General features: G+C 42.9%; 1 protein-coding gene across 1 annotated transcript in view; it reads left to right on the forward strand.

The window, feature by feature from the left end:
• Positions 1-4,073: 4,073 nt before the first annotated feature.
• ADAMTS5 (ADAM metallopeptidase with thrombospondin type 1 motif 5) overlaps positions 4,074-24,460 on the forward strand; it is a 41,495-nt gene continuing 21,108 nt past the window's right edge. Inside the window, exons 1-2 of the mRNA XM_021678038.1 lie at positions 4,074-5,189; positions 16,353-16,485. Coding sequence (XP_021533713.1) covers positions 4,074-5,189; positions 16,353-16,485 — 1,249 coding nt within the window. The remainder of the gene's footprint in view (positions 5,190-16,352; positions 16,486-24,460) is intronic.

Consider the following 24,460-nt stretch of genomic DNA (forward strand, 5'->3'; position numbering starts at 1 on the left):
AATTGCACTGCACGAGGTGACTAAAATAAACTCTAGTTCTGAAGCAAGTCTTCTGAGAACTAGAACTTGCAAAGCTGAGTAGCGCCTGAGGGAGGGCTGGCCCGTTGTCTTTAAGGCATTCCTAAAGGGCCTTAACCCCCAGGGTGTGGAGGGAAGGTTCTGCTCCCTGCACCCACCATCAGGCCTCAGAGGGAGATGATACTAAGGAAGCTCAAAATTCAGCAAGGCCAGGGGTAGGGATCTTGATGCGGGAAAGGAAAATTATTGCACGGAGTTGAGAGGCTGTGATTCTCCTCCATGGGAGGTAAGGACCAGGTGTTTGGTTAGAGTGGAACGTTTTATTATCAGTTATTTCCTCAGTAAAATCATAGATGGGGAGGGGGGAGGAAATGACACTTTAACAAATGGAAATTTGAGCAAATACTACTTAGGAGGATACACAAACCCTATGGACTGAAGTTGTCCTGGAAATACATCACTCAGAACACCTGCAGTTCTTCTCTTGCTCTTTTCCCTCCCTATTTGTATTTTCCAGCTTGTACTCCCAAGTATCTCCTGGTAGGATTGGTTCCATCTCTGAACTGTGAGCTGCTCTGAACGTTAATCATGGCTTATTCATGTTTATGTGCCTCCAGAGAACTTCACACAGCAGGGCCGCCAGCCCTTAACAGGTATTTGTTAAACTGGATAGATTTTAAGAGGTGTCGTAGATTGAACACCAATGGAGGGAGTAAAGTCTTAAGGATTCAGGAGAGCTGGCCACTAGTGGACTTTTTATCCATGGGCAATCAATTTGGTCTCTATTCTTAGCTTCTCATTGGTAGATGGAGGAAGTTGCCTTACATGATCTCCAAGATAACTTCCTACTCTAACTGTCTGGCATAGAAAGTCTCGCTTCCTTTTCGGAAATGTAAAACTATATATCAGGTGTGATCACATCCTCCATAAATGCAGGAAAAAGTTCTCATGAAAAATGCACAAATAAAACTGTTTTTTGGAATTATGGAAGACTGAAGTGGCAATTAGTCCACCTAAACACGACTGCTAATATATTTTAGCTTTCTACTGTAAAAAGAAAATAAAAACTTGGACGACTCTCATCCAGTGCAAATTACTTCCTTGGACTGACAAGACATTCATTGTTCTGGAACACAGCACTTCATCCTAATCCACTAGGGTAATATCTGAAAAGTATTACCAAATGAACTTCCTAAAGTATCCAAGTTACTCTCACAGAAAAATAAAAATTATACCCAAGTAGAAATTTTCTGAATATGTAAGAATTTACTCATTATATTTATAAGCTGTATAAGTGCCTTTCTTTGTGAATCCTCATGTTTGGAGCTTTATCTGCTTCTGTCCTGTTCTCCAATATAGTTCTAAACATTTGAATAATCTGAGTACAAATGTCATTATGTAATTAAATTTAGAGGCATAAAATCCAGAGGCATGATTCACTGAGAAATATAGTGGTTTTGAAAAAGGAGAAAAACTTTCACTAAGAAGAAAATTCATCTGGAGTTTGCTCTCCATAGACACAAGGACCACAAGGCTTTAAGGTTACTCGAAGGACAAAGAAGACTACTGGAATCTAGGTTCTCCTTCTTTAAATCCTCATCCTGAACATCTCTGGTTCCTCACAACATTCAACTAGTAGAACTGGCTTTGGGCAACTGACCACTTGGAGACTGAGGGATTGTGGAATAAGAAGGGGATGATGGCCTTAAGCAACAGCAATTTCCTGCCAAGTCTGGAGGTAGTTCAGAATCCACTAGGGGTTGTTGGGTGGTCCCCAGTCTCAACAATCATTTCATTTATGCAAGTGAACTAATTCTCAGGATATGCTTCACTCTGCCTCCCAGATGACTGACTCCAGAGGGTTCTCTAGGCACTGGCCAATAGGCTTCATTGCTGGACAATTCTGAGATTCCCACCTGGGGCTCACCACCAGCCTGAGAACCTCGAATCACCCCAGGACCCTCTGATTCTCTCCCTGAAAAAGTGATCAGGTCTCTTAGCAAGGATCTGGGAAAAACCACCTGCAGCTTAGGATCCACAGAGGCACCCCTGCTCTCCTTCGCATCTCTGTAAATTAAAGGTAAGAAAGACAGAACTGTGCTAATCATTCCGGATCCACTTTTACTGATGTATTCACTAATTAGTCCTGAAGAATGAAGGAGGGTGGGAGGTGCTCTTGCAGTGACAATGCCACTCATCTACTAATAAGCACCGACCGGAACCCCCTGTGCCCCAGTCCTTTTTTTTTTTTTTTTTTTCCTTCTCCTAACAGGAATTTCTGAGAATGATAGCAAGTCAAGGCCTGAAGCCGTGAGTGGTTGTTTTCGGGTATCTAATTCTCATTTAAGCAGGAGGAAGAAGAGAAAGTGTAGGCACAAATTTTGCAAATCTCACGAAAAAAAAAAAGAAAAAGCTCAATTTTCTGCCACAGTTAACACTTTCTCGCCCTGCCTTCTTAAAGCAAAGCGAAGGAAGTTCCAATCACCCGGGATTAAGGGACAGATTGTGGGCACCGATGAAAGGCGCGCGGAGAAGGGGGAGCCCTGGGCTCGCACACAAAGGAGCGGAGTTCCCAGGCGGCTGGCGGCCCTGCCCCGGGCACCGCAGCACTCAGGGCGCAGCGGCGCGCCAGGAAGCGCCTGCGGCTCCCCGGCTGCCCGGCCCCTCTGCTGGTGGCTGGGAGAAGTTAGTCACCCGGAGCCCGAACCCGACGAGCGTCCCAGCGGGCAGAGGCCGGGGACTGAGGAGGGAGGAAACCCAGTACCCGGGCGGCTGGGAGGAGGCGAGAAGAGCGCGGGGCGAGGGGGCGCACGGGAAGCCCAATGCCCTCGGCTGGTGGATGGAGTTGCAAGGTCTTCGAGACCGGAGCGCACGGGCGTGCGAAGAGGAAAAACTTGCGGCAGGAACTTCCTACCGAGGGAAAGAAAAGCAGGAGAGAAGGAGGCAGGGAGAGACTTGAAATGTCTCAGTAACTTTAAAAACACACCAAAACACCCCTTGCAAGAGATGAGGTAAGCCGGGGTTAACCAACCCCGATTGGTTGTGAAATATCAGACAAACCCGGAGCCACTGTGGCTTTAAATGAGGCCAAGTTAATCTGTTTTTCTTACCCCAATACTTTTTTCCCCCCCCCTCGCCCTCGCTCCCTCCCTCGTCCCTCCTTCCACCTCGCCAGGTCCTTCTCGGTCTCCCTTTCCTAGATCACCCCCCTCGCCCGCCCTCCCCCATCTGATTAGGCGCGGACCGGGAAGGGTGGGAGGGGTGGGGGAAGCTCTCCCTTTAAGAGGCAGCTTGCAGTGACGAATTGTTGAAATTGCCATTGCAGGATGGCATGCCGCTATAAATTCATTGTTCCACCTCCTCGCATCTTCACAGCGCTCGCGCTGCTCTCGGCGCTCGCAGCGGCCGACTGGGGATGACCGCAGGCAGGAAGACACTGCATCCGAAGGAGCACGGACGCGCCGCTTCACTGGCTCCCCGCAGGCCGCCCCTTGCACTTTTTGTTTTAATTTTACGGCTTTTTTTCTCTCTTTCTTCCCTTCCTCCTGGTTCCAGTAGAGTCAAGGAAACCCACAAAATAAGAAAGGAAGTGGGCTCCAGAGCTTGGAACCCCCGCCGCCGGCGGGTCCAGAGCAGCAAGGGGCGGGAGGCAGCGCGCACCGGTTGCCCGCCTGGTGCGCGGCACCATCCTTACTTTTCTTCGTGCCGCGATAGTGGTTGCACTTGGGGTTGGATTTAGGTTGTTGTTGTTGTTGTTTTCCCCCTTTCCTCGTATTTGCGGAACCTCCACAACCCGGCTTTTCTCTTCTTAATTTTTTCCCCCTTTTTTCCGGAGCACGAATCCAAACATTTTCCAAACCAACAAAGAAAAGTTCGCACGCTGGCACTGAGGCTGGGACAGGCTGGCGCTGCCGCCGGGTCCCCCTCCTTCCGACACTTGACTCAACCTTGCAAGCGTGTGTGTGCCCCCACCTCCCGCCCCGGTAACTTCCATAGCGAATAACAAATACCCATAAAGTCCCCGTCGCGCAGCCCCTCCCTGCGGGCAGCGCACTATGCTGCTCGGGTGGGCGTCCCTGCTGCTGTGCGCGCTCCGCCTGCCCCAGGTCGCGGTCGGCCCCGCCGCGGCACCTGCCCAGGATAAAGCCGGGCAGCCTTGGGCTGCTGCAGCGGCCGCCCAGCCCCGCCAGCGGCAGGGGGAGGAGGTGCAGGAGCGGGCCGAGCCTCCGGGCCACCCGCACCCCCTGGCGCCGCAGCGCAGGAGCAGCGGGCTGGTGCAGAACATCGACCAGATCTACTCCGGCGGCGGCAAGGTGGGCTACCTCGTCTACGCGGGCGGCCGGAGGTTCCTGCTGGACCTGGAGCGGGATGGTTCGGTGGGCGCCGCTGGCTTTGTGCCTTCAGGAAGCGGGCCGAGGGCGACCCGGCGCCACGGGGACCACTGCTTCTACCGCGGTACGGTGGACGGCAGCCCACGCTCCCTGGCTGTCTTTGACCTCTGCGGTGGTCTCGACGGCTTCTTCGCGGTTAAGCACGCGCGCTACACCCTGAAGCCGCTGTTGCGCGGGCCCTGGGCCGGGGCTGGGGCCGAGGCCGAGGCCGGGCGAGTGTACGGGGATGGGTCCTCGCGGATCCTGCACGTCTATACCCGCGAGGGCTTCAGCTTTGAGGCCTTGCCGCCGCGCACTAGCTGCGAGACTCCCGCGTCCCCGCCAGGGCCTCGCGAGCGCCCCCCGGCGCACAGCAGCCCAGACCGACGCTGGGCGCTGGCCCCGCAGTTCCTGGACCAGTCAGCTCCCTCCTCCGACGGGGGCCAGGGACCCCAGACGTGGTGGCGGCGGCGGCGCCGCTCCATCTCCCGGGCCCGCCAGGTGGAGCTTCTCCTGGTGGCTGACGCGTCCATGGCGCGCATGTATGGCCGGGGCCTGCAGCATTACCTGCTGACCCTGGCCTCCATCGCCAACAGGCTGTACAGCCATGCCAGCATCGAGAACCACATCCGCCTGGCCGTGGTGAAGGTGGTGGTGCTGGGTGACAAGGACAAGAGCCTGGAGGTGAGCAAGAATGCGGCCACCACGCTCAAGAACTTTTGCAAGTGGCAGCACCAGCACAACCAGCTGGGGGATGACCATGAGGAGCACTACGACGCGGCCATCCTGTTTACGAGAGAGGTAAGTCCAACCTGCCTGGGTGGTCCAGGCGCTGGTGCAAGGAGGTAGGTGGAGGTCCAGCCTTGCTCACGGCCTCGCTTCTCGCACAGACCTCCTGCCACTACGGATGTGCTTCACTGCTCCTTGCAGGAAACCTAGCCAGCCTTCAGCCCTGCTCCGGTAGTCAGGGTCTCCCAGCAGCAATTCCTGCCTTAAAGGACTAGCCGTGCACTGACAATCCATCCATCAGGCAGGATGTCTTTAGTCTGAGACATGGCGTCCTAGATGCACAAACGGATAAGAAGGGACTGGAATGCTTGGGAAAAGGTACATAGCTAAATGGGAAGAGGGGGAAAGCAAGTTTGTCTTTGGAATGGAAGATATCTCTCTCTCTCTCTCCCCCTTCCTTTCTTTCTTGTTTTTGTGGGGGAGATCATCTACTTGCCAGTGAACCTCAATATACAACTTTGTCCAACCTAATGGGAAGGGTTTTGTTGGTTCATTCATTGTAGTCACTTTTATCCACACCTTTCCTTTGTAAAGGGCCATACCTTCTTCCTTGAACCACTTCTGTGACATTAGTTGAGGAAAAACTTTCCAAAGGAAGGACTCTTTTTCCCAATCTGGCTTTTTAATGGAGTTCTTACATGTCCACCTGGTGGAATTTCAGTTTCCGGGAAGGAAGGAATTCAGGAGGGCGGGGAGGCAGGGAGGATATGGAAACCTAATCCTGTCAGGTTCCTTAGCAACTCCTCTGCCTAGCCCTCCAATGCACCACAAGCACTGCTGGTCCCTCCAGAGCTGCCAGGGAAGGGTCACATCCAGCTTGCATGTTTGGGGTTTGGATGAATATGTTTCTGAAGCCCCAGTGTGGAAAGATCTGGGCAAAGAGTCAAGACATGAGGAAGGAATGTTTGCCCAGGATTTCCCTCTTTTAAGGAAGATGGTTACAGGAAGGGAAAAAAACTGATCTTTATAGGCCCAGAGGTTCTGGGAAGAACGCAATATCTATTTGCTCAATCATTCCATCACCGCGCTAAGTGTGACTTTCAGACACAGAGTCTGGGCTGGTTTGGAGCCTTGGCTTGCTCAGAGCTCTGAGCCTACTTCATGACTCTCCTCTGATTGGCAGCTTTAAGTCATGCCTCTCGGAAACCTGGTAAGAGCTGCCTTTTAAAGCTCATTCTTTATTTTATTATTATTATTATTATTATTATTATTATTATTATTATTGTAGTGTTTGGGATCCACCCAGGGTAGCTGAAGAATTCTGAAATTTTGAGGTATCATGCAAAAGCATGGTATGAAAGGGGGCAACCAGAGCTAGGATAGGAAATGCACTGATGGCTTGCAGAAAGCTTCAGAATCACACAGCCCCACTACCTAATTCTTTGTTTTTACTGTGGCACCGCTGGTATGAAGGAAAAGTGTCGATAAATTTGGAATGGAGGAACACTTGTGGTCCATGGGGTGGACATAAATGTAAACCACATGTAAACAAGGGTGCCAGAAGGCAACAGTTTAGGAAGAACCTGCCAGCCCACGATGCTAGGCATGATGGAAAATCTGCCTTCTCATTAAGTGATCTAAAAACCATCCTTTAATTTCTCTGCGCTACATAAATCTTTGACGTGGAAGAACATTTGTTTTGTAGCCTTCCATATGAAGTAGAATTCTCCTGTAAAACTATCCCTTTCTTATTTGGTTTCCAAGTCTTTTTCTTTCTTTCTTTTTTTTTTTGGTAAGCAATTTTCCACGTCTGGATTTCTTGCTTTGCTGCATCACAAGAAGCTGCCAAGAAGAAGGCTTCAGAGAGTTTGTGGAAGGAAGTTCTCTAAAGACAGAGGAAAAAATACTTTTGTAAGCACACTACTCCAAAGAGTAGGTCATTTTAATAGTTCAGTTTCATTTTTGAATACAAATGCACATTCCTCAACTTTTAAGACAAATAAAAATTCATAGAAGACCCATTCCTCCCTACCTCCTGCCCCATCATTTTCCTAACTGCTTCCCAGAAAAAAAGGAAAACTAGTCGGTGGTTCTGAATGATCTGTCTGTTGCTTTTTCTGGATTTGTGGTTTTTTTGGATAGCTAGCAATTCTTATTTTCCAAGCTTTGAAACATATCAGTACATTTTAAGTAGATAAAAGCAAGGGAGAAAGAAATTAATGGTCTATCTTAATGTTAATAAGTATTATAATAACATACATTTTCCAAACTAGTCTGCACATGGAAAATATTTTACATGGGCCCTCCCTGGCCTCCCTGCCAAGCAGAAGGATACTTTTGGTAAAGCAAATCTCATTTAGCTTGCGGTTGGCCCTCTGGTATATACATCTAACTTGAAGGGAACCAAATATTTGAAAAAGCATGTGTATGGTGAATATATATACTTAGTTTAAAAGAATGCTGTTAATTAGGGGGCTGAGAAAAATATTACAAGACCCTTTTGCGGCATTCATTAAGAGTACTTCAAAATGTAAAGTTAAGCTCCATCTAATACTTCAGACTGTGGAAAATGAGAGGACTAGAGCAGAAATAATCTGAGCTCTTCTACCATAGAAATCAGATATCTTAAGACCTAAAAAAAAAAAATGCTCATGACTATTTTTTTCTTCAATGAGAAATACCCTGAGTTGGCACCAGGATCCTACTTTTACAACTCTGTTTTGAATGTAAGAAGTATGTTGCTTAGCAGCCAGACGCCAAGCCATCAAATCCATGTTTTGATGGGCTCTGAGCACTGTTCAAATTTTGTGTCCAGATGTCTTCTCTTAAATTGCTTGTTTTTCAGGCATGAAGCATATGTGTGAGGATATGTTTTCCACCCCTGTTTACTAGCCCAGGCCACCTTGAACGTTGTGTCTGGGAGTCAGCAGAATAGCGCTAGTAATTCTTTTATCAAACTAACACACTTCACCAAACCCCAGCACTCTAATTAGAGAAACTTAGCACCAGCCAATTTTCTGGAATAGGAGCCGTTTTCATTCTGAAATAGCACTCATGCTGGAATTCACACCACTTCTGCCATCAAACAGCAGAAATCTGATCTCAGGATTTAATTTTGCTTTCCAGAATCCTTTCTTTGTCCCTGGCTTCCTCTTTTATTTTAAAATAGATTCTTCAAAGACATACTCTTAAACCCAGTTTGGAGATCACGCATTCTTCTTTAGAAACAAAAGCCCTACCTGGCGGATGACAAAATTGGAGACTGTTTAATGTCCCCTCATCCCAAACCTCACATGGATCAAAAGCATTGGACTGAAAATGAACCAGCTACAGACTATGCAAAATACAAGGTCTACTCACTTTCATTAACTATGACTGTGCCAGTTAATAGGCAATTGTCTCTAACACCTCTCTTTATGTTCTGCCTCTCTCTATGTTCTGGACCCCACAGAGAGCATTTCTCCTCTACCAGCCAGCGCTTTGTTAGGTTGTGACAATAGAGAGCCCTGAAGGGGGAGACCAGAAGCTAGGAGGAAGAAGAAGGATGTACCGCTTCTTATGTGCTTGCTGACTGGATTGGCTAATCCAATTGCATATTTGAGTTCAAATCCCGTTTAAAGTCTGAAGTGAACTCTTAGCCAGAATTCCTAGCCTATAGATCAATCCCAATCAATAAAAATCTAAATAACTCAGAAACGGGAAGACTGGGAGCAGATTAAACAGCTCTAGTTGACATTTTAAAAACACATGTGAATTGCAAGTTGCTAAGCGAATAGATCTTAAAGGTTCTCATCACAAGAAAAAAATTGTAACTATGCATAGTGATGGATATTAAATAGACTTATTGTGGTGATCATTTTACCACATAGACATATATCAAATCATCATGTTGTGCCTAAAACTAATATAATAAGTCCATTACATCTCAATGGATAAGTGAAGAATATTCTGAAAAATCTAACGTCCACTACAGACAATATACCACAACGCACAGGATGTATGTCATTATCGTCTCTCTCTCTCACACACTTTTGGCGCATAGCTAGGAGTGCCACCTATGTGTGAGGCAGTCATTTATGCCCCTGAAGGCAGCAAGACAGAATATACCTGTTCCCTGCACCGCGCCTCGTCACTAGGGGAAAGGAAGCAGATGCACGCAAGAGTCTCTCTGATATTAGGAAAACTGGGGTAAATGTTGTGACTAAGTTATAAACAAAGTCTGTGAAAAGAGAGGGAGGAGTAATCAATTCTGCCGATGGATCTTTATATAGGCTTCGCTACAGATGTACAATTGAATTAGCGCTCAAAGGATGGATAGCTTTTATTTGGATTCAGCCAGCTTTTACTGAGCATTTCTTAGGTACTATCCATAATCATAAACCACTTTACAATTAATCCAGTCTATTATCTGCATCCATACTATCATCGTAATGGGACAGATAAGGACATTCATGAAAAGAGATAGTCTTCCAAGAGTAATAACTGCCAAATGGCAGAGAGAGAATGTAGTCTTGTCTAGTGCTCTCTAAGCAAAATATTATAACTAATTTATTCAGACAGAATAATAAACAGAGAGGGATTCAGAAATTTGAAATGTGACCCCTTTCACAAGAATCTGTTCCAGGAAACAGGCAAGGAAATGGATAATTGGTGGTTTTTTTGTTTTTTTTTTTTAAAGATTTTATTTATTTATTTGAGAGAGAGAATGAGAGAGAGAGAGAGAGAGAGCACATGAGAGGGGGGAGGGTCAGAGGGCGAAGCAGACTCCCTGCCGAGCAGGGAGCCCAATGCGGGACTCGATCCCGGGACTCCAGGATCATGACCTGAGCCGAAGGCAGTCGCTTAACCAACTGAGCCACCCAGGCGCCCCGGAAATGGATAATTGTTATATAGCATGATGATTTTTATGATACATGTGGTCATTAGATATCATGGAAATACATTAGAAGGTTGCCTAACCTGTCTGAGTTCAATTTGGAAGAAGGTCTAGGAGTTAGCCAGACCCATAAGGAGGAGATAGGCTTGCAGACATGCCCAGCTATCCTGTGCAATGGCCCAGAGGCAACATGTGAAATGTAGGGGGTTAGGAGTGTTATGATAGACAATATGAGGACAGAAGGGTGACGGAGTATAGTCTAGAGAAGATGATAACAACTAGATTATAGAAGAAATTGTATGGAGAGAGAGGGAGTTCTCTTCTTTTAAGGACACTAATCCTATTGGATCAGGACCCCACCCTTAATGATCTCATTTAATCTTAACTAGCTTCTTAAGGATAAGTGTTCAGCATATGAATTGAGTTTTGGTGGGGGAGACACAAGTCAGTCCAAAGCACTCTGCTTAAGAGTTTAAATTGTAAATTAAATCCAGTGGGAATCTATGGAAAGAAAACAGCAGTGACCAGCAGTGTTCCCAGATTGAGCCTTCCAACATGAGTAGTTGAACTCAACCCAGGGGGAGCCTTTGCAGGCTATTTGAGTAACCTTCAGGAAGAGACTTGAGATGGTCAAAATTAAAGCATTAGCATTAGAAATTGAGAAGCAGGGACCAAATCAAGAAATTTTAAAATGAGGTGGATGTGAGTTCATTAAGCCTTTCCAGCAAAAAATGTTTGGGCTAAGGTTTGGCGCCAAAGGGTTGATAAGATATGCAGGAAAGAGTGGACAAGAGGGGTCTTAACAGTGCAGTGGAGGCTGACAGGAAGCCTGGGTTGCATTGTGCGAGGTTGAATACATGGTGCAGGCTAATCAGATCGGGGCTCTAGAAGGTAACTGACTGCAGCATACAGGCAGGGGAGTTATAGGAGACAAAGGGACCACTTAAAAGCCTCAGATGACAGTGCAAGCAGGAAGGAATAATGGAAGGAAACGAGAAGGTGTAAACAATTACCTGAGACATTTGGTAGATGGAATCAGTGACTTACAGTGGCCAATCAGATGTGGCAGGAGAGAGAAAGAGGTACAGGAAGAGATGTCCAGGTTTCTTATCCAACACTTGCATTTTCTTCTTTTTTGGAATATCTTTCTCAGCACATTTTGTAAGTTTTGTACGCTTCTAAATTATTGAGTCTTACCAAACACACCATAGAGATAAAGACCATGCCGTAGTATTTGTCGCAGTAAAGGAATTTACTTGGTCAGGCACAGGATATAAATGTAAAAGATAACAGTAATGTCAAGAAAAGCATGCGTGATGATTTACCAGTATCCTGGTGAAGATGGTTCAGGAATTGGGATGTTTAGATATAGGTCTGAATTTTGACTTCCAGCAGTCTCAAGCTTGCAACTTTGGACATTTACCGCCCCTGAGCTTTAATTTCTCCACCTATAAATTGAAGTGTTTTCATTTAATACCAACACAGGTAGAACTGGAAAGATGTAGAGATCAACTGATCCAAATTCCTTATGTTAATGATGAAGGAACTTTGTCTCAAAGCATATAAACAACTTATGTAATGACTCTTACTAATAGCGTTAGAATTAAAAAGTGATCTACTTTTTATTCACTGTGTCTAATCAGCTTCCATTCCTGTTCTCCAAAATGACTCTTCCAAGCATGTCCTCTCAGCAATCCCTAACTCGCTGCCTCCCTCTCCCCCTTCTTCTTACTTCATGTTTACAGACAAAATGTCCCATCTTGGAACTCTGGACCCAGACTGTCTTTCCAGCTTCCCCTGATTGCCTTCCACCCAACAAATCCTGTATTCTCCAGTCATGACAAACTTCCTGTCATTCTCCCAAATAGAACCTAACCTTTTACCATCCCCTGATGTATTGACCAGTCTTTCCTAGTTAGGATCCCTTCCTCTAAAACTGTCAGACTTCTATTCATCCCTCGATATCTAGTTACCTCCTTCGAGACAATTTTATTGATTCACTCAGGGAGAGCTTGTCGGTTCCTCTTCTGCATTCCCTCAAAAATCTGTTCATAATAGCATGTCATAATCTGCTTCCCTCTTGGCATATCTGTTCTGCTCACTAGACCGTAATGTTTCTTAAGGTCAAGATCAGATTATATTTATTTATCACAGTGTCAGCAGATTGTGGGCACACAGTAATTAGGAATAAGTGAATCTGGATCCCTTGGTCCCTAATCCAGCTGGGCTCTGTAATGTTCGATATTACCTGGTTGTATTCAGAAGCGTGGATAGAGATTGTATGATATGGGTCATGATAATAATCAGACTAATAGACCCGATTAATATAGTTTCTCTTGAGATCTAAATCAAGACCTCTGTGATTGGGGATTGCTGCATAGGTAGCCAGAAAGATAGATGACACCTCAAGAATTGGATGCACAAGATAAATGTAAAATATGGTGTGTGAGTGTATGTGTTTTTTGTTTGTATTTTTATGCAATCCCAGTTTTTAAAAATACGTTATTTACTTATTTGAGAGAAAGAGTGAGAGAGAGGGAACAGGAGCAGAGTGAGGGACAGAGAGTGAAGCAGACTCGCCGCTGAGCAGGGAGCCCGATGAGGGGCTCATGACCTGAGCAGAAGGCAGACACTTAACCGACTGAGCCACTGTATGTTTGTATAATACATATAACTTAAATATGTACCACACCAGATTAATTCTTCTATCACTAACCCCTCTTCATAGGAATCGGGAAGAGAGACAGACATCTAAGACTAGTTAAACCCTCTTCCGTGTCCTTCTCTTGAGCTCCATGCTTTACCATGCTTACGAGATGGGAATCTCTATGGAAACAGAAGTTGCTGTTATTTAACTTCAGATTCCGTTGTACAAGGTATTCTTGGTTAATCTGGGCTTCCATTGTTGCAATTGTGATGACATCTACTCTTCTCCCCTTGTGTTTCTTCTGGCTCCTACCCTCGGTGTGTTTATGCTTCTTGAAAGACCAGCCTCCCAGTCAAGGCTAGAAATCCTACAGCCTCTCTTACTCATTCTACTCTGTGCATTCTCATGTGTGCTTGGTTCAGGTTCCCCACCCAGTACCGACCACTGGGATTTGCTAAGTTGTACTATCTTCTGGGCAACTGCTTCTCACGGTAGCATACTTCACTGGATCCCTGCCCCCTACTCCATCCAAAAGAATAGATCTGGGTGCTACTAGGCCTTCTAAATTCCATGATGAATCACAGATATTGACATATTCATAGCCCTCTAAATGGCCACACCTGGTGAATGGTCACCATGTCAATGACCTCCCCGCCAAGTCTTCATTGGTCTTGCTGACCATCTCAGCTCTGTTTTTGCGTTACATACATACTTTTGCAACCCTTCCATTTTACTAAATCTTCCTTTGCATTGCTATCTACACCATGGTGAGAAGATATTGATCTTGCATGAAAAGAACCGTCTTTAACATAACAAAGAAGTAACTTACCTTCTATCTACACTGACCAAGCAGAAAAACTCTTGTCAGCACTTGTAATTTAATTACCTTTTCTGTGGACAGTGTATGTGATTCACATTTTTCCAGTATTCGCCTGACTCCAGATCCATAAGATGGATGGATGGATGAATGATAGATAGATTGATTGATAGATAGATAGATAGATGCTATTGCCACTTTAGTTTCCTTACTCCTGTTCTGAATTAAAAAAAAAAACAAACTCCTACAAACTTTGAGGTTTGCACCTGTAAATGTTGTTATAAAACTCCACCAGTAAATAAACATGAGTGTGATGTGCTGTATTCTTAAAGTTTGATGCACAAGTTGGGTTTTAATACATTGAAATGAACCTTGGATTGCAAAGAAATACAGACATTCATTGTAAATCTTGGGAATGAAACCATAACAGGGCTGTCAAGGTTTGAAATTGCGTGAATGAAATTGAGAGGTTGCCAGTTTACATAATTATTGTTACAAAAATATATAGAGTATGGCCATGTCATCAAGGGGTTTAATCAGTATGGTTAAAAAAAAAAAAAAAAAAAAAACTTCTGTTCACAATTTTGTCACATGCACACATTTTTATGGCAAAGGGCCAAATGCATTTAATGCAATTCAAGGATAACAAGGACAGTTGATAGCCTCTAATGAGCAATTGCTACCAGCAACAGAGAGATACTAAGAATCCAGTTTAAACTCTATTCAGAACAGGAGGGCCATTTCCATTCACTGTGGTTCTTCATCTGAGCTTATAAATGACATATGGAATAAGAAGGGAAAACAATTCTTGCATTTTATTATTTGAAGATAATGAACCCCAAATCATGAAGATAAACATAAATCTTGGTTTTAAAAAATGTGTGCAGAAATAACCTACGGTGTCTAGCAATGACAACTGAGTCTTTCGTCTTAAAGTTACCGAAATGATTGGAGAAAAACTGAATTAAAAATGTATTGTACTATATTATTATCTCAAAGACTGATTATTATGCAAAAGTGTGTTCCAATTTCAATTTTAAAAACTACTAATTTGTTCTCAACAGCTGTAATTTGAGATCCCACGGATCACATATGAGGATACACAGGAAACTTGGGGAAGCTATTGCTGGTTTGGTGACTTGATTCACCAAGGCTACTCGGCCGAGATTTCCACTGTCTGAAGCTGTAATAACATGGTGGCAGCAATGTAATTCATGACAGCTGGGATCTCATAATATATAGAACACAATAAGAACCTGAAAATGTACTAGAAAGATCATAGGGTATATCTTTTAGATATTCTTTACCTTGGTTAGATTTGTATGCAGCAACATAGGGAAGAGTTAGAAGAGTATGTTGACATTGAGTAGGTGACATTGGTTATGTAGTAATGATATCTTGCACTGACTTCCAAGAATCTGTTGAGATCTTGCTAGCATATTGCATATTAAGGTGTGCAAGGTCTACATTGCATCTGACTGTATGTCACAATTCACCTCAATTAAGCAAACGTTCGTTGAGTTTGTAGCATAAGCCAGACATTGTGGTAGTTGGGGATACAAAGATGGTAGCTATAATAGAAACAACACTTATTATTGCAACTGGTAAATAGTCATCTTTCATAATAATTGATGTTTTTTTAAAAAATTCTTTCCTTCTACGATTATTCACTTATGGCTTACTCTAGGATATTGTCTTGCTTTTTTGGATGTAAATGTACATGATTTTAATTAATTTTCATTGAAAACAGTAGTCAAGCACAAGAAGTTCTAATGTCTTTTAATGCTCAAATAGCATATAAGGGAAAGCTGTTCATTACAAATCTATCATGTCAAAAATTTTGGTTTATATTTTCTCTTTATGCTTCATAACTTAAAATTATCTTGTGATGTCTATTTCATCCAAATTGATCATTTTTAATGGACATTTTAAGGGGATGTGATCCTGTTTTTCTTTGAGAATCTCTTAAGAGCTCTACAACTTTTCACCAAAAAAATGCACACACTCACTTATACAAACACAATATACTACATGTATTTTCTGCGAATCGATCAAATTGAGAAATCTACATGAAATCTACATCTTCAATCTACATGAAATGCTATGAGTAAGAGCGTATACATTTTTGAAGACACAACCTCTGAAATTACAGCTCCATTTGGAAATTGGGAGATGATCTTTCCAGGAATTACACTCCTGGATTACAATTTAGTTTCCCGTTTGAATTACTGATACACTGATATTTTGCCACAAATAGGTGGTTGCAGTTTGCCCCGGTGATGGAAAATAAATTATTAGGCCAGGCTTCTGATAAATTCAGCACGAATTCAAGCCAGAACATTAGGGCTTTAGTAAGCCGGACTCTGTGTGAAAGTGATCCCAGACACATGTGCCTGTAGACACGCAGCAGAGCTTTGGGAAAGCTGCAGCGGCTGTTGTAAGGGACAAACCGCAATCCTAGGACATCTTTTTAAAATTTTTTTTTTTTTAAGATTTTATTCATTTATTTGAGACAGAGAGAATGAGAGGGAGGAGGGTCAGAGGGAGACGCAGACTCCCTGCCGAGCAGGGAGCCCGATGCGGGACTCGATCCCGGGACTCCAGGATCATGACCTGAGCCAAAGGCAGTCGCTCAACCAACTGAGCCACCCAGGCGCCCCCTAGGACATCTTTTTTCAATGTAATTGAGTCCCATCCTCCTCCTGTGCCTCTGGGACCCAGAGAAGCGTAGAGGAGTCGATGCCGTTAGTTTGTCTTTGGACCATTTCCAGAGCTGAACAGGTGATACCGTAAACATATCCCACTCTTGCCGTTTGGAGTGAGCAAGCAGCTCTACAAGGTGGCTCCTTCTGGATGTAAATTGATTTTAATGATTTCTTTCTTTCTCCCGGGCAGGATTTATGTGGGCATCATTCATGTGACACCCTGGGAATGGCAGACGTCGGGACCATATGTTCTCCGGAGCGCAGCTGTGCCGTGATTGAAGATGATGGCCTCCATGCAGCATTCACCGTGGCTCACGAAATTGGTATGCAGCGCCTTTTCCCTGCCCTCGCCAAATCAAACACTCGTAACAGCTGCAACAGGAACCAAAATACTTGGCAGTTAATTCCAGATTTCTCCAGGTTCAGATGGACTGTTGGGGATTACATTTGTTTACATTTGCACTTTCAGGGTTAACTAGTTAGGGAGGAGGAAGGCAAAGCCAGGCACACAGTAGATGTTTCCTTTTTGACTGTGTCATTTGAGAGTTTAAAAGAAATTTGCTACGGATCCTGTCTTCTTAAGCATCCGGCCATGACTCTTAGATGGAATTTGTCACAGTTGATTATGGAATGCAAGGATGTCGCTCTTAAAAGTTACTCGAGGCTCTGCTGACTCATCCAGGGCTAATCAGTTTGCGCAGAAATTTGTCAGGTTTATTCCATTGTGCATGATCAGCGCTCCTGTCAAAGGTAAACAATAGCTCATGGTAAACAGTCCTATCTCCTTTTTTAATAGCAAAGACAGTGAAACCAAGGCCAGCAGTCAACAGGGTTTGTCTTCCAATGTCACCCGATTTCTGTGTCCTAAGAAACGAATCTAAATCTTAAAATTAGAAATTTAGGACTGAGTTCGTTGTTGAAAAATATCCCACCAGTTAGGAAATGTGTTTCCCAGGCGATGACCCAGGCTCGGTGTATGAATACTTTAGTACTTAGAATTAGACATTAGAATCAGACACATCTGGGCTCAGTTCTTGCTAGAGTACTTTCTACTGGTCTTACTATTTAAACTCTCAAAGCTTGTTTTCATATCTGAAATACAGGAATATGCTGCCGATTTCGTGGAGTTATTTGAGGGACCAAATTGGGTAGGTTATAGATACCAGTTGTTATTTACACCCACATACCCTTCTGTTTTTGCTTTTTAGTTAACTAGTTCATTTCATTTTAAATGTATTTATCACCTTTTATCGTCATCCTTTCGGGAGCAAAGTACGGTCTGATACCTTTTTTGCTGTATTTTTATTAAACGGATTTAGTTTTTAACCTAAAACCATAATTTTTAAACAGAAATTAAAGCTTCTTTTTCACATTCCTAGTAGTAGTAGGCAGAGAACATTTCATAAGGGGTAGATTTCTAGCTGCTATGTTTTCTTTGGAAAGTTAAAATAACTTCAAAGCAAAGATGTCATTGTGTAAGACGATATATTGCAGCAGTGAAATAGAAATCGGTAGTTAAATTGCAATTCCTAAGTATTAATCATGACCTCAGTTTTCTTAACTGACCCTCTTTTTACCATCTAAGAAAAAAAAACACACACACACACAAACATAAAACCTTAACATGAATAACCATCCATCAGCATCACTGATAATAATTTACATGTTATTAATTAGACTTCTTTAGCCTCAAGATGGAGCCCCGTCTCTGCCTCGATGGTCTCTGTTTGGTCTCATGCAAGAGATTCAGACATCCAGTCTCAGTCTCTCATCTGTAAGGTGGGCTAATAATGAGGTGTGACTCTCTGGTGTGCTTCTCTAGAAGACCTGGCATATCCAAAAAGCTTTTTTAAAACACATAAGCCACCTGAGCTTCTGGCCTGGGAATATGTTTTCACCTATCTCTCATTCGTACCTATTAAGCTGATAATAAAACAGCCAGATATAGATCCTTCGTATTTCTTACCCATCTATGTCGGTGCACGAGTCAGTGGGAGAAACACAAGAGCTGCCCAAGGCAACATTGAGAATGTGCAGTGGAAGCTAAGAAGAATTAGCCCAAATCCTTGAGAGGACTGTAATTGAGCAGAGATGATTTCAAAAGTACGCCAGTAATTAATCACCATTCTTCAGAGTGACGGAAGTTCTAAAAGAAAGGTCCTAAATCCCTGGGTAGGCAGAGGCTGGTTCGTTTCGGACTGGGTAAGCAACACAGTTGATTTGTGGCATCATCCATCCATAAGATTACGAGCCCTAAATCCTGATCTTCTCAGGAAGGGATTACAGAGGTCTAGAGGGAAGGGCTGTCTTTTCCTTCAATCCTGCAGTGATCTGCTCTCACACATCGTTAGCATTGGGGAGGTTTCTCTGTAAGAGAACCACTGAGGCAGTAAATGCAACGTCTCTGGGGCTGCACTGATTCTCAAGGCAGCTGGGCTGGAATGAAGAACCTTCTAGCATCACTTTTCCCGGCCCTCCTGAATTCCTAAACCAGGGGTTGACACCAGCCAACCCGGCAGTCTGAGAGGTAGGAAGACAGTTGCTGATGAGAACAAATGTTTTATTAAAACTATATATGTACGGTAAGAACTTTTCTTAACAGTGCAGGATTGGACACAGTTTTACAAGGGAACGATGCAGGAGAAATGTAGGCTTCTATGGGAAAAATCAAACCTGAATCTTTGATCCATGACTCTGCCCTGGGTTCCCTTTAATTTCTTGGTTGGGCCAGCTCTATTTAATTCTTTAGAATTCTTTATGAGCCATTCTTCATTCAAACACTGCCTACTTAATTTGTCTTTCTGCATTACGTATAGCCGAATCGGAGAAATTTAAGATCTGGGGATGGGGGATATGGACTTAATTTCCCTTTCATAAGGGGATCTGGCTTTCATTTGCTTTATTTTCTAATTGCTTTATTATTCTTTAATTTCACTTTTTGCCTAAATATTGTGAGCATGTGTCATAAAGTACGAGCCTTATAGACATTAGAGACGATAACCTCACAAAATAGTTCCTAATCATCTGTCTATGATTACGGTCTTGCCTCTGCAGCGAGTGTGATCTTTGGTAATGCTTCTGGCTGATCTGTTTCCAGCGCTTTATTTTTAGATTGTTGCATGAAACCATGGGTCTGAGCTAACCATGCTCTGGATTCTAATTCCACTCCATTCTTATGTAATTTCCTCCCTTCCCTTTTATTAGACACTTACCACTTTACAGATTGGGAGGTTATATATACAGGCCACGGATGGTGACGAAGTGACCTCAGTCTTGCCCGAGTGCGTTGACTCTGCTTGAGCCCATTCCCAAATGTGCAATCCGCTTCGTGTACACAGCATAAATATATGACTGTGCTCAAAATGTAAGCCGTGGAAAAAGTTTCCAGGCTGTTCCCGTAATTTTTCTACTTTATTTCTCCTATACGGACTAAGAGGATATATTTGATTAAGAATAAGGCTTTTATCAACGGACTTAAAGTCTCTCATGCAATGCCCCACCGTTGCTTCTTTCGGCACATACTGGTTTAAAATACAAAGTCATTGTATCTGAATCAAAACTTCCCTTTGGTCTTTTACCTCCTCTATCTGAAAAATGTCCTAACTTGCAAATGAACATGTAAGATAAATAGCAAGTCTGAAGTACCTCTCTTACACCTTTTCTATCCATCCTGTAAAAATCAGGATGGTTTCAAGGAACAATTCTGAAAAGTGACTCTTTTCCTAGACCACATATTAAGGTGAACACTTCTCTTCTCCTGCTAATTGTTTCTAAAAAAAAGATGGGGCGCCTGGGTGGCTCAGTCGGTTAAGCGTCTGCCTTCGGCTCAGTCATGATGTCAGGGTCCTGGGATTGATCCCGGTGTGGGGCTCCCTGCTTGGAAGAGAGCCTGCTTCTCCCTCTCCCTCTGCCGCTCTCCCTGCTTGTGCACTTGCTCTCTCTCACTCTCTCTCTGTCAAATAAATAAATAAGATCTTAAAAAGATAATAAATAAATAAATAAATAAATAAATAAATAAATAAATAGAGCTAGACTCTGAAGGTATGTCATCAACTGATGCCAATACAGGCTTCTGGAAAACAGATTTTGATAAGTATAGACTACACAGGCAGTAATAATTTGTCTTCCCCCTGGCTCTCATGTATATGTAAACATTAACTAAACCATTAGGACATTTTAAAATGTTGCTTTAAACCATCAAGAACACAGTCCCCATCCCTATGCCTTGAGTGGAGGCAAGAAATGTGGTTATGGCCATTTTACAATCCAAGTGTGAACTGTAGAAAGTTTTCAGATGAATGTAAGTTTACATTTTGAGTTTATATTTTTAACTTGTCAAACTTTTATTATTGGCTTGTAATAATAAAGATTTCACCTGCTGCCCACATGGTTCTTCAAAATAATAATTTTATTGATGTTGGGCCAGCTTCTAATATGCTAGGGGGAACAATCTGATTTTATTTAGACTAATGAAATCCATAATTTGCAAACTTGCTGAAGCTTGGTTTTATAGTAGTTAATTATAAAATGTGCTAAGTGAATCTCTCCACCATGAAAGACTCCAAAATGCTTCCTAAGCTAAAGTCAGGCAACTTAGAAAGTCGAAACCAAGGGTGCTTGGGTGGCTCAGTCGGTGAAGCATCTGACTTTGGCTCTGGTCATGATCTCGGGGTCCTGGGATCGGATCGAGACCTGCATTAGGCTCCCCGCTCAGTGGGGAGTCTGCTTCTCCCTCTCCCTCTGCCCCTTCCCCCCTTCCCCCCTACCCCCCCCCAGCTCACTCTATCACTCGTGTTTTCTCTCTCTCTAAAATAAATACATAAAATCTTAAAAAAAAAAAAAAGTCAAGGCCAAATATTCAGCTGGAGGCTAAGGAAGTGGCTGAGAGGCAACCCCATGGCTGCCCATGTTTTGCTGTGGTTAGAAGCAGTTCTCTGGTTGTGCTGATCCGCATGTGACTGTACTCCCATGGATGATTAGATTAAACAAGGCTGGGTTTTGAAAAGCTGCAGAGGCCCTAGAAACACCGTAGAAGGAAGCCAATGCCCAGAATCAGATGTCAGGACGGGCTGTAAGATGTGAAGTGAAAGGAAACTGGGATTAAACTTGGTATTTTCCCCCAAACCTAAAGCTTTAATCAGTGAACTGAGCCTTTTTTGGGGGGGGTGTCTAGCCTGGAGCAATGCTACCCTGTGTCTTTCTTGGCCCCCAGATGAAAGGTGGGAATGGGTCTATACTCATACGGCCAGCAGCACTGAGAAATTTAGTGTTTAGTGTCAGTTCTGTATTTTTTAAATCCTATCCCAATTTCCATTCCTCTTGCAGAGGCCAAGAGACTGTCTGCCACACGTGTGGAAATCCAAGTTAAAGGTTGCATAAAAAGTAATTATATTACAAATGTAATGCATGATTTTTTTTCCTCTAATGAGCAGTCAATTTCACCTTCTCTCCCAAATGAAGAGTGTCTAGTAATATCAAAATTTATCAGAGCTACTTGAGATTAGAGTACCAGTAAGGAAAAGTATAACAAAGCCAGGATATCAGTGAGAACAATAAAGTTAGCTCACAATCCCTGGGCCTTTTGATATTTGTCAAGCACATTTTCTAAGCACTTTGCCTCTTTTATATCATTCAGTCCTCACAAAATGCTATGGGGTCAGTACTCTCAATGAGACACCCAAGAGAGGAAAAAACTGACACACAGAGATACAAGTGTTTTGTTTTTTTTTTAAAGATTTTATTTATTTATTTGACAGAGAGAGGTAGAGGCACAGCAAGAGAGGGAACACAAGCAGGGGGAGTAGGAAAGAGAGAAGCAGGCTTCCCACCGAGCAGGGAGCCCGATGCGGGGCTCGATCCCAGGACCCTGAGATCATGATGGGAGCTGAAGGCAGTCGCTTAACCAACTGAGCCACCCAGGCGCCCCAGGGATACAAGTGTTTTTAAGAAGTTTCTAAATCTGTCTGAGGTCAACAACTAGTATACTGCTAGGGTAAGATTTGAACCCAATTCACCTGGCTCTAAAGCCCAAGATTTTCCTGCTACCCTATAATGGTTTGTTAGTGTTCATTTTCAGGGAGATAATACTGAATTTGATTCAAAAGGAGATGGACACAGCTAGCTATAAGGTGAAAAATTAAGTTTTCTTCCTTCCAATTTATATAATTGATACAACATTTACTCACCATTTATGTTTAATGTTTTGAAATGGGAGTTTAAGAATTTTATCTTCTACATAAGGATTTGCATTTGAATAGACATGCATGATCCCATTATTGGAGCTCCTGGTTCTCTTCAAGGATTCTGGATTCTGATCCCATGTGAGCTGTTGGCTCCCTCTTCAACCCCTGGCAAGACCTTCTTACACCTCAATGATCCCAGCTGGAAAATTAGGTAAAATAAAAACATGACTTCATTAAGAAACAGATGCTTCATCTGAGCAGTGCTTTCTTAAGTAAACACATTACAGAGTTTCTTGTGACTATTTTTTTAGGATGTGGTGCTGTGTCCCTTTGTTCATTGGTCAGTTTGGGGTCAAGAGACAAGAGTTTGAAATTCTGTTTAATTTTCAGACCAAAGTTTAGAAAAACAAGTGAATTTCCTTCCTGAGGTTAATGTGATAAGTCAGCCCTCGTGGTATAGTAATACCTGAGCTGAATAAGGAGCTGGACCAGTATTTTCCTTTATAGTAATGTGTCTTCACCTGGTGTACATGATCTCAGATTTTTTAACATGATTCATTTGTGAATTTAAGGAGGCAAGATACTTTTTAAGTCTAGATTGTGAATATCAGAGATGAAATGTATTTAATGAAATGTCACCCATTGACCTTTAAAAAGACGATTATCATACTAGAGAAATTACCGGGTGACTAATTATTTGCTAATTCTGAGATAATGATATAATTCAAACGCTTACCCTATAGACTTTGCTTTGACATAATTTATTGTGAAACTCATGTCCTTAATGTAATCCAAAGAAATTCCTTCCTGATGTCACTTTGTGTGATGGGCACTAATTAACAAGACTGTTCTATTTGTGATACGATTTAATATCTATTAAGAATAGATCAGTATTTTCTCCAAAAGTGCAATTTACATCTTGATTTTTAATAATGATTTCAAAAAGCAAGATAGAGTTCTGAGGTCTGCATGACCTGGGAAAATATTGGATTATACAGTTGCATTATTCTCTGAGTTTCCCTGACTCCTGTAATACCTTTTATTTTCTTATTGCGTATATAAATACAAATGCCATTAACAAGTGCACCCACTACTTGAGTGTGTTTGTTCCTTCATTGCCTCAGGATTTGAGGTGAGAAGTTTCCAATTACATCAATCAAGAATTAAAGATTGACTAAGAAAGATAGCATCCTGAGCAAGATTGCTTAAAGCAAACAGACTGCTCTTCAATCTTTTGCATGTGACTAATTACAAAATACTAATACCTGCAAATAAAAATATGAATACAAATACACATACTAATTCTTCCAAATACAAATACTAATTCTTCCTTAGAGGGAGACCTTGAGGCCTCTACTTGAAACCCTGACAGGAAATTGTCGCCTTAAATCTAGTATCTGCATTGTCTCTTCTCGGGAGGGGTTTTACTGTCTGAGCTTGGCTGAGCTTCTTCAAAACTCTTACCTTCAAAACTGCTCTGACTCCCCTTCACTCTTCTTTTCTACATGGATCCGAGAAAGAAATACCTGAATTGCCTTTCTCTGTGGGTTTCTTGACTCTGTCACCCCGCCTCCTCCAAGGACCTCACCCCTCAACTAACTCTGCTCTGTATCGTTCCAAAAACTCATCATGAGATACATCTCGATAAAACAAGTTAGTTTAGGGGTTGTAAACATTGTCTCCAACAATTCCTTATATTCTTCATGTGCTGTCTTATTCTCTGGCACACATTTGTGTAAATCCCATCTGTGCTAATCCTGCTAGAGCCTGCTTAGCGGAGAAATGCTTAGTCTCCAACCCACACCTGTAATTTTAAACATCTCTGTGGGTGATTGATCAACCAACTCTCATTGGAAAAGACGGTTGTCCTAGGAGAGCGGTAACATCATGATACATTCTGATTAAACCTTTCACAACACCGACTCGAACTGTATTATTGTCAGCTACAACATTATATTTTAAATTTCCTGGATTCTGGATTTTTCAGTTCATGAGCTTTTAGTATCATAGTGTGTTTTCTCTAATGTGAGTGTCCTTTTAAAATAGCTTGTGCTTTTATATGTCCCTTGCCATTTCAGGGCTCAAAGATATGGGCATTTCAGACTGACATTAGATG

Source organism: Neomonachus schauinslandi, chromosome 1, assembly GCF_002201575.2.
Source record: "Neomonachus schauinslandi chromosome 1, ASM220157v2, whole genome shotgun sequence".
Lineage (NCBI taxonomy): Eukaryota > Metazoa > Chordata > Mammalia > Carnivora > Phocidae > Neomonachus > Neomonachus schauinslandi.